The 17,161-nt window shown below is 39.7% G+C and overlaps 1 protein-coding gene across 3 annotated transcripts in view; it reads left to right on the plus strand.

Annotated features, from left to right (window-relative positions):
- The window catches only part of TXNDC16 (thioredoxin domain containing 16), a 51,489-nt gene that overhangs the window by 18,034 nt on the left and 16,294 nt on the right, over positions 1–17,161 (plus strand). For 2 of the 3 annotated variants that reach the window (XM_016226806.3, XM_039914119.1), the window contains 8 exons: positions 2,780–2,901; positions 5,190–5,280; positions 8,518–8,674; positions 9,289–9,455; positions 10,269–10,329; positions 12,375–12,510; positions 14,716–14,862; positions 15,480–15,539. In XM_016226806.3, the coding sequence (XP_016082292.1) occupies positions 2,780–2,901; positions 5,190–5,280; positions 8,518–8,674; positions 9,289–9,455; positions 10,269–10,329; positions 12,375–12,510; positions 14,716–14,862; positions 15,480–15,539 (941 nt within the window). The remainder of the gene's footprint in view (positions 1–2,779; positions 2,902–5,189; positions 5,281–8,517; positions 8,675–9,288; positions 9,456–10,268; positions 10,330–12,374; positions 12,511–14,715; positions 14,863–15,479; positions 15,540–17,161) is intronic. The other variant, XM_029078467.2, reaches the window with a different exon arrangement.

Consider the following 17,161-nt stretch of genomic DNA (forward strand, 5'->3'; position numbering starts at 1 on the left):
TATGTTCCATTGTCTATAATTACTCTGTAGTGTTTGTGTAAATATGACACCACCTTGTATTTCAGCATGGCCAAATGTTCCTGCCTTTGAGACATGTTTAAATTGCTAGAGAAGTAGCATGGCCTAGTGGATAGAGCCCGGGCCTGGGAGTCAGAAGGACCTGGGTTCTTCTAACCCTGGGTCCGCCACTTGTCTGCTGTGTGACTTTGTGCAAGTCATTTCACTTCTCTGTGCCTCAGTTCCCTCATCTGTAAAATGGGGATTAAAACTGGGAGCCCCTTGTGGGACATGGACTGTGTCCAGCCTGATCACTTTGTATGTACCCCAGCGCTTAGAACAGTGTCTGACACCTAATAAGTGCTTAACATAGACCATAAAAAAAATGAATACCGTTGATTGACTGATTGCTATCTTGGGGCACTACAGGCGGTTGTGCCAATATGCTCCTCTGGTTCCGTGGCATTTGTAGCAGCAAGACTCCTGAAATAGGTTATTTACAGGAAATAGAACAACCACCTGTGAAATTCAGTTCCTTTTTCAAAATGCTCTTAAATATATGAAATAATGATCCAGAACCTTTCAATATATTTGCTGTGTTAAAAATGTGCTAACCTGCCAATAACCTGCAAGTTTTTAAGAGATTGCTTTGTGCTAATCTTTTCCCATTTTGTGATCGACTGACATCTTGGGGAGTTTACATACACTCATCTTTTATATTGACAAGCTTTGTATTGACAAGCTTTTTAGGTATGCCAAATTCATTAAGCAAATTTGTCATACTTAGGCTTTTTGTAGGTAAACATTTCTAAAGCAGTTAATAAGCGTTTCCCATAATAGGTTCGCAGGTATTTCTACCCTTTTCTTCTAATGAAAAGGTGCAGCAGTGCCCACTTAGGAAGTGCCGAGACTCGGCAAAAAGCAGGACAGAATATGAGAGGCTTCCTTGTTCAGGGTTAAATCCTATAATTAAACTATTTGATGTGTAATAAAACAGGGATTGGATCGATTATCAGTGGAGATATACAACGTGTACAGTACCAGAAGTGAATTGGAAATAGAATACAAGAGTGGGGAAAGAGAAAAACAGCCAAGCCCTTAAAATTGATGGAAAGTGCTGCATACAGCTGACAGTACTTTGTGCTGGACTTCAAATTGTTCCCGAGTTCCAGTGGAGTCGGTCTAAAGGGGGATCCTCAGGAGAATACAATAATCTTAAATGTAGCTGGGGGGAAAAGTTTTCTCAGCTGCCTTAATTTATAATAATTTGAAAAGAATAATTGTGGTATTTAAGTGTTTACTATGTGCCAGGCACTGTCCTAAGTGCTGGCATAGGTATAAGGTGAAGATAGGGCTCACACTCTAAATAGGAAGGAGAACAGGTATTGAATCCCCATTTAGCAGATGAGGGATGTGAGGCACAGAGAAGGTAGGTGACTTGCCCAAGGGCACAGAGCAGACAGGTGGCAGAGGCAGGATTAGAACCCAGGTCCTCTGATTTACAGGCCTGTGCTCTTTCCACACTGCTTCTTATATAACCTGGTAACTCAGTATTTTCAGAAATACTGTAGCAAAGAATGAGATGGTTTGAAAGATTCAAATTCATGCAAGGCATCGGACAGAAGCAGAGACATTTGCAACCATTCCTGTATCAAATGGTAAAGAATTAAGTAAAGGTGCAATTTTGAAAGTAACAGACTCCTTAAGAAGAGATCAAATAGTGCTTGGAATAAAACAGTTGGGCATATGGAAACACTTTTTGAAATGTAGGAATTGGATTCGAACAAAATAAGTTATTAAAACAGGTCAGGCAACTTTGTAGAAGTAGAAATAACCAATGTAATTATAGATTAAGTTTCTCAACCTCCGAGAAGTTAAATATCCAGGCCATGATGTAGTTTCTTGGGTTTGAACAGGCTGTTTATAACCCAATTAAAATATGATTTTTTTTAAGGGTGGTAAAAAGACTGGGTTTGGGTTTTTCATTTTTACTGTGGTATTTTATTCTGCAAAGCATTATAACATTTTCCCTAAGGAGTGGTTGCTTGGAGGACAGTAGTCCAAAAGAGATTATCCCAGAGTTGTTGAATGCCTACTATGAACAGAGCACTGTACTCTGTGCTTGGGAGAGTACAGTGGAATTAGTATTCATGATTCCCGTCCTCAAGGAGCTTGCAGTCTCAACATTTGAAATTGGAGAGGGCCCTCTTCTTGGAACTTCATCCCTGTGGGAGCTCTTCAGCCCTGGGCTTATTCTTGCCTGACAGGTGCTGAATTGTGCCCAGACTGTCTAAAACCTCAGTAGGGTTCCGGGTTGCCCCTCTCCCGTCAAGATGAGACAACACTCTACTGAACACTCTTTCCCCTCTGGAGAACCGTAGAAAGTATTTTAGGGAAAAGTTTGGTGATGTGGCTGCACAAACAGTCTCAAAATGCAACAACTAGACCTTTGATTCACACAAGGAGGTTGGGGCTTTTTTGTTTGTTTTTTTCTTTCTTTTTTTTTTTATGGGTAGGCCATTACCTGATTTAGCTGGGTAGTTGTCCAAGCTCCAGTTTCACTATTTGGCCATGAAGGGCTGAAAATAGTAAATTTATATTTTTCACCAAGACATGTTGGTGCTACTGTTGATGGAGAGGGAGTAAAAAGGTAGGTTGAGACGTCCTCATTTGATTTTTTTCCCCCCAGAACACATTTAGATTTGTGGCAAGAATACGTTTTGGTGTTTTTGTCTTTTTCTTGGAAGATGCTGTCTATAAATCATATTTTATTTCTCCGTAGTGCTCTCCTTTTTAATGAAGTAAAATATATTACACTTCAAGAGGATCTTTATAATGTAGAAAATACTTTGAAGGGAAAAACCAATATAGTCTTCACATATGTACGAGCAGTTGGAACACCAGGTATTAAATTTGAAGTCTTTTTTGGTACACTTTTTAATTTCTGTATCTTTCCTTAAGCAGTTAGAAGTAACCAAAATATATTCTTTGGCTATGGGTTCAAGTTAGGATTATTTAAAAATTGTTATTTGCAGCATTCTGTCTTTTGTTTAATGTATAGTAATTGAGCTCTATTCTCCCCTTCCCTTTTTTCCCATATATTCTTATTTTTTTCTTCAGTTTCTTCCTGGGCTTCTTCTCTTTGTGCCTTCTCTCACCATTGCAAATCTGCCCTTCTCATCTCTCTTTTTTCCTGGCTAATTTAGTATTTACCAATCCTTCCTGGCTTTGGTGGTATTATTATCAGAATCATTATTATTAATGGTATTTGTGCCAGACTCTGAACAAAGCACAGGGGTAGATGCAAGATAATCAGGTTGGACTCAGTCCCTTTATGGAGTTCACAGTCTAAATTGGAGGAAGGAGGATTTAATCCCCATTTTACAGATGAGGTTACAGGCACAGAGAAGTGTGACTCACCCAAGGTCACACTGCAGACAGGGGGCAGAGCTTGGATTAGAACCCAGGCCCTCTGACTCCCAGGCACCTGCTCTTTCCACTAGGCCATGCTTCTTCCCAATTATAATCATAATGTTGGGACTCTCCTTTTACGTAGTTACCTGGCCTAAAGGAAATAGCACATGTTGGGCAGTCAGGTTACCAAGGTTTTTAGTACCTGTTCCACCCCTTAACAGCTCTGTGCCCCAGTTTCATCATCTGTAAAATGGGAATAAAGAGCTGTTCTCTTTCCATGTTAGATTGTGAGCCCTTGTGGGATCTGATTATCATGTATCCACCCAATGCTTGGCATATAGGAAGTGCTTAATAAATAGTATGCTAATTATTTTCTCTCCTTTCCTTCTCTGTATTCTCCAGCTGTTCTCCCCCACCCTTCTCTCTGCGCTTTTCTTCCTCTCACTGCTTTCCCTGTCTTGGAGCTGTAGATATGGGGGATTGAGGAGAAACCAGGATCCTATTTCTCACCTTTACTCCTCAGTTTCCCCAGTGTCATTTCATGTCAGAAGTGAGGATACAGGGGTCTCCTGGCTCCTCCTCTCTTTGTCCATCCCTCTTCCCCTCTTCCTGCTCACTCTATCTCTACATTGGACTTTAAGGTGAAAAGATTATTGTCCAATCTTAGAGTAAACTAGGCTGCAGATTTTAAACTTTGCAAAATACATTTTTAACTGTGGTGGACTTGTTTTCTACCCTTATGTGACCTATGTATTCTCTAACTCTTTTTAAAGTTAGATGGGGTAAAATAGTGATAACTGTCAAGCATTCATTTTCATCCAAGTGAACATATTTGGGGGTCTACAGAACACCTAGTACTGTTTAGTAGGAACCATGGAGATTTATGAGTCTAGAATAAGTATGCCCATTGAAAGGAACTTGCAATCTTATGCCAAGAAGTTTTTTTTAGGATTTTTGAATTTTGTAATAAAACTTCTCTGTGTGTTTATTAGTATTCATTTTAAAACAGTTTCATTTCTATTTTCAAAAAATACACATGGAATAGGGTTAGTATCAAAAGTGTAGCTAGCTAGGCCTTCCTAGCCCACAGAAGAGTCTATGTCATTCATTGCCTCAGGTAGTTCTGGGAAAATGCTAAAAGAACCCTGTCATCCTGTGGAGTTAAGTCAGCAGGGTCATCTTTAAACCGAAGGATATTTCTACTGCAGTTTAGGAAACAGAAGTTGTCCCTTGGTATGTAATAATAATGAATTAATAATAATAATGATTATGATCCTTAAGTGCTTACTGTGTGCCAAGCACTGGGGTAGATTCAAGTTAATTAGGTTGGATGCAGTCCCTGACCCACCTAGGGCTCACAGTCTTATCCCCATTTTACAGAGGAGGGAACTGAGGCACAGTGAAGTGATTTGTCCAAGGTCACACAGCAGACATGTGGCAGAGCCAGGATTAGAACCCATGACCTTCAGACTCCCAGACCTGTGCCTGGGGCCCTAAGATTTGCTGAATGATCTGAATGAAGCTAGAGCAAGGGTAATTCTAGAATGGAGTAATGTAGGCTTGTATTGTCTGTTTTTCTTTAGTCTTATTTCATCGTCATTGTAAGCCAAGCAGTGTGGATAATTCAAAAGACTTTGGTCACCCTCATTCAAGAAGATCCATTAATAACTAAGTTCAGAATTGTTTTTATGCTGTGTCCTAGTCTAGGTATCATGTATATAACAATTTTGCAGGCATTCCAATTAATTTTATTTTATCCCTCTGGGTTTTTGTTTTAGAGCACAGAGCAGTAATGGAAGCTGCTTTTGTATATGGCACAACATATCAATTTGTGCTAACTACCGAAATTGCCTTCTTGGAGAGTGTTGGGTAGGTATGAAAGAAGCATAAATCCAAAACATTAGGTTTGTGTATGTTCATTTTTCAAAAATCACTCATTCCTGGTAAGAGTCTCTGTGTGTGTGTGCTGCCTATAATTCCTAGCACATGAACCACCTTCTGTTTGCTCTCAAACTTCCTCCATTATTTAAAATTGATTTGAACTCCTTTGTACTTAAGTTGGCATAAATCCATATTCCTTTATCTGAGACAAGAAGTAGAAGTACGTTGAAAGGTTACTTTTTTGATAAATTTTTCATGTGGCTCTGCTGTGGAAAATGTTTATTTTTCTGAAGCTTTTAGACCCCTTTTGGATTAGAGCTCTTATTTCAAGCAGGCTCATAGAAAACAGAAAGCCAACAATAGCTACCCTTCTTGGAGTCTAGATGTCTTTGGCTCCCAGATTTGGCTCTCTCTATGGAAGCCTCTAGGCCTGTGCTTCTGATCGATCAGGTAGGGACAGTCAGCCGAGAGGAAATTTAACTAAAACTCTAAAAACCCTCCTTCTGAGCACCCTGTGTCCCAGCCAGAAATACAACTCATAGGTTCCTTTACGAATGAAGGAAGCTTGCTGAAACAGATGATTATGGTCTCATCGGGATATAATCAGAAAAAGACTTGGTTTGAATCAGATAAAGATTGAAAACACCATCTACTACAGTGTGAAAGGAAAAGCTACTTTTTGGTCTGACGTAGTGGATAGAGCATGGGCTTGGAATTCAGAAAGTTTTGGATTCTAATCTGGACTCCAGCACTTGTCTGCCATGTGATCTTGGGCAAGTCACTTGACTTCTCTTTGCCTCAGTTACCTCATCTGTAAAATGGGGATTGAGACTGAGCCCAAGGTGGGACCGAGACTATGCCCAACCCGATTATCTTGTACCCACTCCAGGGCTTAGTATAGTGCTGGGTACATAGTATGCACTTAACAAATACCACAATTATTATTTCTACTACTCAGGGCAGGAAAGTTTCCAGAAGTTTCTGCCCTTTCTCTCCATTCCCCTTATTGGAGAGTGGGATGGGGAAGAGTGAAAGTAGGGTGCCCAGGCCAGTGTTTAAATGTGGTCTGACTCAGACATAAGGCTACTGCCAATGAGTTTCCAAATCATAGATTTTGGCAACTCTGAAGATGTGTAAAAGGCCACATAAGCTCAAAATAGGCTGCCTGAAGGACTGAGAGAAGCAAAGCTTCAAAGCTTACCTGTCAGGGAATCCTGTGTATAACCTTATGGGATTCATTATGGGAATCCTGTGTATAACCTCATGGGATTCATTACCCATCTGCTTGTTTTGTTGTCTGTCTTCCCTTTTCTAGACTCTGAGCCCATTGTTGGATAGGGATTGTCTCTATTTGTTGCCGAATTGTACTTTCCAAGGGCTTAGTACAGTGGTTTGCACACATGGTAAGCACTCAATACATGCGAATGAATGAATGAATGAATCTCACCCCTCCAGTCTGCTTCATGCTGATCCTCCATCCCTGTCTGTCCATCCCTCTTCCCAATCTCTGGTGGCAGGCCCATTCCTTCCCTCTGGATCAGTTTTCTCGGGAGAACCACTTTTAGCCAGCTTGAAAGCTGGCAAAATCCATGCAACCAGACATTGAGCCCGTGCAAAGGTATATTTGGGATATTTTTCTTCCCCTCCTCATAGGGAATCCTTCTAAGAAAAGAGTAAATGAAAAGACTTGTGGAAATTCTAGGAGGGGAAGAGGGGCCTTGACTTTAGGGTATAGTCCTCCTACCTGGACAGGTAATGGGAAGAAGGGAGGCCCTAAGGAGGGCTCCTCAACAGAAGAAGGTGCCAGATCCACTTTATCTAGATGCTGACCCAGAACTAAATGTGCTGATAAAAAGGAGCCCAGGCATAACCAGTCATTTGCTGCCCTGCTCTCTCCCCACCCAGTCCTCCCCGCAGCTCCATTTCTCCTACTTTTGACCTTTTCTAACCGATCAGCTGAGCCCCATATGCCAGTCTCAGAAAAGCCCTGTGTTCAGATGTAATTGAATTGCAGCATACACCCTTGGAAGTCTACAAAAGACATACAGGCCATATTAACCCAAGAAAACACCCTCCTCACTTGTATTACTTAAGATAAGGTTGGCTGCTGCTTACAATGGGTAGTTTTGGGTACTGATTCTTGCATTTGCCAAACTCACCAAAATGGTAAACCCAGTAACTCCTTTGACCCCAGGGATGTGTCATTCTAACATCAGACCAGCTGAAAGCATAGTTAAACGATGCTGGTCCAGTCAGCTCCCTTTGATTCCCAAGGCCAAGCTCACTGTGTGCAGGGAATGTGTCGTATACTGTTGTACCATTCTCTCCCAAGCATTTAGTACAGTGCTCTGCATATGGTAAGTGCTCAATAAGTACGATCGACTGACCAACTGGCTTAGCCTGGACTGTACCGTGGCACATATAGTCTGGGGTAAATCAATCTTATGGGACTTTCAATCAAGGTTGAGGAGGGGAAGAGAGTTTTAAAGTGAAACTGCTTTCCAGTGCAGTTGTTCTGCTTCTTCCATCCTTTTGTCTTCCCTTCCCCTTTCCTCTTCCATACTGAGCCTGTGGTTCCAGGGATTGATTTGATCCACCCTGGCCAGTTTGTCTAGGATCAAGTACTTTTGGCTTCTCCCATGAATTTGCCATTAGTTTGCCAACTTAAGTAAAATCTACAAAGGCAGTTTTGCCATGTTTCTGATAGAAATCTGCCATCAATTACAAATGGTTTCCATGTTAAAGCATTTTTGGCTCAGAGGGGCTGAAGACTCAACCGAGATTTGGTTTTATAATTAAACCCAGAAAATGCCTTTGTGCTTCATTGCAAAGTTTGATTTAGGATTTCAATAGGAAAACCACATACTTGATTAAAAATTGCTTCACTGTCTACGACTCTACCCTCTTCTACTGCAGTATGTGTGGAATTTTTTTAATTTAGCTGTAAACATTATCTTGCAAAACAGCTTTAGTGTCAAATTAAGGGGGGAGAAAAATAGTGAAATATGCTTTATGGTTTAAGTACAGTGTTGTCTGTTTTTCACTTGTCCAGTTTACTCTTTTTTACAAGTCTAGGTTCCACAGTGGTTCAGAAAAGATGAAACGTTTGAAGCATTGGAAAATGTTTTTATAGGTCTTAAAAGTTGTTGCTTGTTCTTTTGAAGATTTTCATTGTGTTGCCCATTATTTATACATAATGCAGAGTTTTTCCATAATTTTTTAAAGCACTGAAGAGACTGATTTAGTTTCTGCAAGACTTTACTTCTTTCACTGTAAGCCAGTCTTGGATTTCACCCAGAAGTGCAGGAGAACATTATTGGAGCAGCCTCTGACTACACTGAACATTCACAGGTTTCTGAAGCTAATGGAAACTCCCCTTTTGGTATGTTGTCCCCAATATTATATGTCAGCAAATCACAGCCAGAAATCTTTATGCCTCAACCTGTTGGCATGAGTTGGTTCTTCCTGGGCTTAACCTCCTTTCCTGGCTCTGACCTTTTGATTAAATAGGGCAGCGCAAACTTTATTTGTAAAATGTAATTGTGCTGCTTGCTGAGAGGTGCTGCAGTATCCAGGTACTCTTACATAGTTACAGGGCCATTTCCAGAAAATATCTGTATGTTCCCGGAACATCACCTTGTGGTCATGTAATAAATTTTGCTGAAAATGACGATCAACTCCAGACCGTTCACAAAGGTGAATGCCGGCAACAGAGTCAGTCAGTCGTATTTACTGAGCATTTACTATGTGCAGAGCACTGTATTAAGTACTTGAGAGAGTACAATTCATCACTAAACAAATTCCCTGTTCACAATGAGCTTACAATCTAGAGGGGGAGCTTAATTTATCTCGCCGTTATAGCTTGAAGGGCCATTTTAGGATTGTGTCTCATTGTTACCTCGCTCCACCACCTGTCCCTTCAGAATAAATCCTAAATATCCTTTCAGTCCCTATTGTTTAGAGTGACCACAATCTGTTTATTTTGTTGGCTTAAAGGTTGAAGTTGCTGAAGATCCTGAAAAAGTATCAACTATTCATCTCCAACTTGGTCTGCCTCTGATATTTATTCTCAGTCGACAAGAGACCTATGCAGATGATAAGAGAACCGCAGAATTAGTTGCTTGGCATCTTCTGGGAAAAGCTGGAGTCACACTGTTGTTAAGGTAATTAGAGGGAGTCTGCAAAGCATAAAAGGAGAAGATGAACTCAGGGAAACATTAAGGAGCACAAAATTAGGAAACAAGAGGGAGAGAAGAAGGGGAATAAAGTGACCCTGGAGGATATAAGGAGATGGAGGAGTTGAGGGAATGAAAGTAAAATGCAGATATCTGGTGAACAGATAGGTATGAAAGTATGAAAATGGATTATTCTTTCAGTTAAATAACTGAATTTTTAAAATAAATATATATTATTTCATTTCATAACACAGTCCACTTTAGCAGTTCCTAAAATGTGAAATACAACTCAAAGCAACCAGCAAAGCAGAAATGTCCCTCCCAAACAAGCCACAACCCAGTGAAGATGATGTGCCTTGAACCTTTTCATAAGTACCAGCGAAAAAGGACTCTAGAACCTCATAGGGTTTTGAGCCCCGCTTGGGAGATGGAGTTTGTCCAAGCTGATTATCTTCGTACCTACCTTAGTGCTTAGTTCAGTGCTAGGATCAGAGTGATCACACTATAAATACCATTAATTTAATATAAATACCATTTATTAATATATATTTAAACAAGTACTGTTTAAAAATTTAAAAATAGAATAAAGGGATTGTGGAATGAAAAATGAAATGAGCAAAACTTTTAGCGAGAATTATCATGAGCAACGTTTTATTATAATTGGGCATATCTAGTGTACAAGTGACCTGTTGTGCTATTAAGGGATGTGAACTCATTTTTAGGTAAGATAGTGGACAGCAGGGCTAGATTCTGTTCTTTTAGGTTAAACAACTGAAAAAATGGATTTCCATTTTTTAAAAGGGATTCCTGGGATTCAGAAGTTCTTGGGGAGGCCAATGTGATCCTCAAAAAACCAGAAGAGGTTAGTTGCTTATCTTTATTACTCTTCTATTTTTTTACCTAATTGTGTGTACATGTGTGGGTGTGTAAAGATATATATATATTTATATCTTTACCTTCAAAGACTTTATTATTTCTTTAAGTAAAATTAAATTATTTTGCCATACAAAAACATTATTGTTTCTACAGGGTTTGAGGTGTATTATTATTATTATTATTTTTTGCTATTGCAGATTACTTTAAATTTTCTTATGCTTCCTAGACTGCCAAAACTAATTTTCAATTTCTAGTAGGAAGGTATGTAGTGCACAGTTTTGGTGGGGTTTTGAAGGGGGAGGTTTCAGACAGGGTCAGTGAAGAAAAAACTCAGGTAAAAAATAGATTTGGAAATTCATCCCAGTAGCCTTAGTAGGGTTTCCATTGGTCTCCCAGGTTTTTCTTTTTTGAATTTTAATAATGCCTAAGCAATTCCTGATGCAATGGTGTTTAGAAAGCAGGAGCTAAAAGACTTTAGGATGATATATTTTACAGCGGGATGGAGGGGATGTATCATGATGGTCTAATGGCTTTTTGTAAACTCAGTGGAGTAATCTGACTCACTGCACTCACCTGAGAGTATCTCCAAAATAGGTAGATTCAAGAAACGCAGCTCTCTGCTTCCTCCTTACAGCCTTACCACCTTGCTCACATCCCTCCACCCAGTAATCTCATGATCCTTTGCTTGACATAGTGATTGGTTTAAACACTAGTTTTCCTCAGATTGCACAAGTGCAGTGTGTGTTACTCTGCTTCTAGTCTCACAAATGCTTTAGTAGAGTTGTGAAATTCTAATCCACACCTCCTACTTCAAGGCCCCATAATTCTGTTCTTTACTTTTCTTCTCCTTCAGTATCCCTTCCCACTTTTCTCCCTCCATCTATCAGTAGCCTAGAATACTCAGAATCTATTGCAGTTGAGCCATGGTTGTCTCTCTTGGGTTAAGCCTACTTCATAGTATATTGTTTCAGAGATTTTAAGATGATGTATGATTTCATTAGAATTTAAGAAGCATACATTAACCTCTTCTTCAGCACTAGTATTTTTCTGTTAGATTCTGACTTATAAATAAGCAATTCTAAATTCCTTCAGTTGACATCATTCTAAAAGAAAAAACAAACAAGATTGTTGCCAGTAAAAAGTGTTAAAATGGAAGTTTGTTCTAAATGCATCCTTGGAGTGATTCCAATAACTGGACTATAGAATAATAGAAAAACAGAAATAGGATATTATACTTTACAAATTTTTAAAACATCTGAAGAAATTGCAGTGTAGAAATAAGGATATAAATGTACTATTTCAAGCCCCTTAAGTACCAAGCGGAGGAAATAGTTTACTAAATAGTACAGTAGCAGCCAGAATTAATTCACCTTGAAAGACGAATGTTATTGGCCCTTGTCTCTGGAAGTTGAGTTTGACTTAGTATTTGGATCACTGGGTGTGAATACAAAATTTTTAATAATTAAGCTTAACTGGACATGATTTATCATCCCAGGGATGGTTAAGGCATTCTGTCAGCAGTTAATTTTTATTTTTTGTGTGTGCCAAAGGCAATTAAAACCCTATAGAGTGGGCTTTCTTTAACCCAAACATGTTTATCTGACCTTTGGAAATTAGGACTATTTAAGACATATAGACATTTTCTCATGCGGTACTAGGCGAACATGCTGCCATTAATTGTGATCTATGGAATTAGTATTTCTGGGCAAAATGGGCTATAGCTCTGAGGTGGTTTTTTTTTGCTCTGTCATAGTCAATGTCCTTGGCCACTTTGCTATTCTGAATTTTATTTATGGACAGTGTATACTGTAATTTTTTTTTTTTTAGGATGGGGAATGATTTGTAGTCTTAGAACCAGCTTTTGTGCTGTGTGAGAGAGAAATAAAACACTATACTGCAAAAAGTGTTTTTATTAGGTTGTTTTTCTGTCCTTGGAAATTTTTCTCTTAAGTGATCTAGATCTTATTGAGCCCACTTTGAATACTGACTGAAAAGGAATTTTTGCTAAAATAAATATTTTAATATTTCCAGGGTGTACCACTCGATTTCTTGGTTTTGCAAGATATTGATTCGATAATAGCCCTTGTGGAAAGTAATGTACAAAATAGTATACAAAGTGATCCAATCCAAGAATATGAAGAGGATGAAATGGAGAATCTGGACTTGGGTATGTAACGACCTCTGGAATTCTGACTTTAATTTGATCTTTTTTCTTTCTAATGACACGGCAAAAAACTGGGAAGCAGGCGTACAAAGCTCTCTTCATTTTGCAATGTATTCACATTTACACAACCATAGACATTTTTTTCAAATGTATTTTGTCCCCATAATGTGTAGTAACCCAAAACTTTGAAAGGTGTTGCCCTTCTTTTGTCACTGTGGTATTTGTTGGAGAACTTCAACTCCTCCTCCCATCTATCTCACCCCTGACCTCTCACCCTTGTCCTCCCTCTGGCCTGGAACGTCCTTCCTCCTCATATCTGGCAGACAACTGCTCTCTCCCACCTTCAAAAATTTAATGATGGCCCATCTCCTCCAAGAGGCCTTCCCTGACTAAGCCCTCCTTTCCTCTTCTCCCACTCCCTTTTGTGTCCCCTTGACTTGCTCCCTTTATTCATCTCCCCTCCCAGCCCCACAACACTTAGGTACATGTCTGTGATTTATTTATTTACATTAATGCCTGTCTCCCCTTCTGGAATGTAAGGTTGCTTTGGGCGGGGATGTATCTGTTTATAGTGTACTCTCCCCAGCGCTTAGTACAGTCCTTTGCACTCAGTAAATTCAGTAAATATGATTGACTGACTTGCACTTCATGGGCCACTGATCAGTTTCCAGGAATGATCCCCATCTATGGAATGTTATGTTTTTGTATTTCAAGTCTTCAGAAAATTTGACATCGATAAATGGCCTGTTGGATAGAGCATAGGATTGGGAGTCAGAAGGAATTGGGTTCTAATCCCACCTTTGTTACTTTTCTGTGTGACCTTGGGCAAGTCACTTCACTTCTCTGGACCTCAGTTACCTCATCTATGAAATGGGGATTAATACTGTGATCTCCATATGGGACAGGGACTGTGTCCCACCTGACTGGCCTGATCTACCCAGGTGCTTAGAACAGGGCTTGACAAATAGTAAGCGCTTAACAAATACCATCATTATTATGTAGCCGTGAGAGAAGAGTAATTTGCTTACTTTTTGGCGCTGCATCAATTCTTTCAATTAATCCTCTTTATATATTGAATGCTTACTGCGTGCAGAGCAGTCAATCATATTAAGCACTGTACTAAGCACTTGAGAGAGTACAATACAACAGAATTAGCAGATCCATTCCTTGCCTATTATGAGTTTACAAGCCTAGAGGGAGAGGCAGACACTTATACAAATAGTTAAGTAATTTGTAATATATAATTTAAAGATATGCACATAAGTGCTGTGGGGTGTGGAGCGAATATCAAATGTATAGAGGTCACAGATCCAAATGTGTAGATTACGCAGAAAGGAGATTGGGAAAGGGAGCCAGGGAAAGGAGGGCTTAACTGGGGAAGGCCTCTTGGAAGAGATATGACTTTTTTATTGAGTGCTTACTGTTCGCAGAGCAGGCTACTAAGTACTTGGGAGACTACAGTATAACAGAATTGGTAGCCATGTTCCCTGCCCACAATAAGCATTGTGTTAAGTAATCGGAAGAAAACAGTGGAGTAGTTAGACACAATCTTTGCTCTCCAGGAGCTTACAAGCCATTGGATGCATTTAATGCAGCCTTTCACTGCTTTAAATAGTATCATGGTATGAAAGACTCCAGGCACGTCCCCAAAATGCATCCCAACAATAGTAGATAAGATGGAGCATATCAGAATTGATTCTCACTGAATTCTATAATGTGTATTGAAGTGATGCTGCTTATTTTGGGCAGGGAATGCTTCTGCCCAACTAATAATAATAATTATGTATTTGTTAAGCACTTACTATGTACCAGGCACCGTACTAAGCACAGGGGTGGGTATAAGGAAATTGGGTAGCACATGGGCTCACAGTCTTAATCCCCACTTTTTACAGATGAGGTCCCTGGGGCACAGAGAAGTTAAGTGACTCACCCGAGGTCTCATAGCAGACAAGCGGCAGAGCCAAGATTAGAACCCACGTCCTCTGACTCCCAGGCCCATGCTCTATCCACAAGGCTACGCTGCTTCTCTGTTGTATTGTACTCTCCCAAGTGGCTAGTGCAGTGCTCTGCACATAAGTGCTCAATAAATGCCATTGATGATGATAATACTTCACCATTGGAGATAACTACACTAAATCAAATTTTAACAGGAATTCTTTCAAGTTAATTATTAATACATATGCATTTTCTTCTTTTAAATCACTACAGATGTTCAGGACGACCAAGTGGTTGAAACTGTTTACAGAGACAGGAAACGAGAATTACCTTTGGAGCTCATAGTAGAATTGACTGAGGAAACATTCAACGCTACAATATCGGGGACATCCGACAGTGTAGTATTATTCTATGCTAGTTGTGAGTGTACACCTTCACAATATGCTAATTTCACTGACGCTGGTAAACGTTAAACCAAGAGAAGACATATTTCTTGAAGCGTAAGAGCCACGTGTTAAAGTCACCAAATTTTGGTGCTAGCAGTCCTCTGGATAGATTAGGCATACAGAAATGGTTCATAACTGAAGAGCTGATTCTGAATCTTTCATTGTTCTCAAAAACTTAGAACTTTCAAATGAATAAGATATTGAAATAAACAATTTAGGCAAAAATTGATCAAACGTAAAGGTAGCATCTTTATTATCAAAATAATAATTATGGGAGAATTTGGAAAATTCTTCATTATTTGGAAAATAGATGATTCATTTTTTAAAATGACATCAGGTGTTTTTAATGAACAAAAGTGAGTTTAAGAATAACTTAATTTTACTTGCCAACTTGACAAAGGGGAAGGCCTCCAACAACATAATCTTTTTGTGATCGAAGCGACAATTTGACAGAAGGCCACAAGATTGCAGTTCTTTTCCTTTTATGTTGGGATTACAAAAGCTAATTGGAGAGATCAAGGAGTTTATTCTAGTTAAATCAAAGACTGTGTATACAATCCAGAATTACAAAAACTTGTTTTTTACTTGCAGGGGAAGCTGTGTCCTTGGCATTTTTGCAGTCCTATGTAGATGTGGCAATTAAATTAAAAGGTAAAATGCTATGGTGGGCAAACTTGATCATTTCGGGGTTGCAGATATTTATAAAACATCTTGCTCGGGGTGGTCTGCAGGCCTCTTACCCCAGTCTGTAAGTGTCTTGTCTCCCCCGATAGGTATGGTAGGGAAGGAGGGAAGTATTGACTTTAGGCAGTTAGGTCCTCCCTCCATCATTCCTTGTTTTCTAATAATGATAATTATGGTATTTGTTAAGCGCTTGCTATGTGCCAGGCACGGTACTAAGCAGTCCACTGCTCTCACACTGTTTGAGACTTAATTTACCTTACCCCCCGGTTAACATTGTCTCCTTTCACTCTGCTTGCCCACAGCTGTTTGGATACCCTGCTGTTCTCTGTCTTAAAACTCTTCTGACCCGGTTGGTATTAGGGACAGATGTTTGTTGAGGTTGGTGGTGGTTGACACCTGGTGCAGGAGTGGCACCAGAAATGATTTTGGCTTGGTGGGGATATCTCCCCTCGCCAACTCTCTTATTCAGGAACACATACTGGGGCATGAGAGGAAAAGATAATAATAATAATAATGTTGGTATTTGTTAAGCACTTACTATGTGCAGAGCACTGTTCTAAGCGCTGGGGTAGACACAAGGGAATCAGGTTGTCCCACGTGGGGCTCACAGTCTTAATCCCCATTTTACAGATGGGGTAACTGAGGCACAGAGAAGTGAAGTGACTTGCCCACAGTCACACAGCTGACAAGTGGCAGAGCTGGGATTTGAACCCATGTCCTCTGACTCCAAAGCCCATGCTCTTTCCACTGAGCTACGAAAGATGAGGTTGAAATTTGAGCGGGGGCTTTAGGCTTCTGGAAAATGTAGTTCCCAAGTCTCAGGTGCTGCTCAAATAGGTTTCCCATTTCCCCAGCTGTCCCTGACCTCCATTTCCTTTCCATTTTCACAGCCAAACCCTGGTACATTTTCCCTATCCCTCCTATTTTTGCCCAATATTTTTGAATGCTTTTCTTTTATATCTCCTGCTAATTTACCTCATTTTCAGCTTCTGCTTTTCTATTCCTGCTTCTACTTAGTTCTTTAGTGATTTGGCCCAATTTCTACTCTTTGTAGCTTTTTCCATTTTCACCTCAAGCATTTTAAGGGATCTCAGTTTGGTCAGTTTTGACAAGCTGTTTTCTTTTTTCTTCTGTAGTGGAATAATTTATTCTTGAGCCTACAGAATTGTCCTTTTGAAGATAAGCCGACTTTCAAGATTTCCTTTGTCTTTTAGACTTTCCTTCCATCGGGTCCTTTCTGCGGCACCAAACCTGTTACTCGAGGTCCATTTACTTCATCTGACTTTCTTCCTCCCTTCCCTTAGGATCTTGAAATCGATCATTTTGTGATTGTACTCCAATCAAGGCATCTGTCCTACTTGATGTCTCTACAAAGAAAATGTCCCTAAAGCAATCAAAAAACCTGTGCAATTATCTGCTTTAATTACTTTTTTAGTAATTAGGTAGCTTTTTAAATTTAAATTATATTTAAGTGCTCTGTTGCCAGCCTCTCTACTAAGTGCTGGGGTGGACACAAGCTAATCAGGTTGGACACACTCCCACATGGGGCTCACAGTCATAATCCCCATTTTTCAAATGAGGTAACTGAG

Source organism: Ornithorhynchus anatinus, chromosome 14 (assembly GCF_004115215.2).
Source record: "Ornithorhynchus anatinus isolate Pmale09 chromosome 14, mOrnAna1.pri.v4, whole genome shotgun sequence".
Taxonomy (NCBI): Eukaryota; Metazoa; Chordata; class Mammalia; order Monotremata; family Ornithorhynchidae; genus Ornithorhynchus; species Ornithorhynchus anatinus.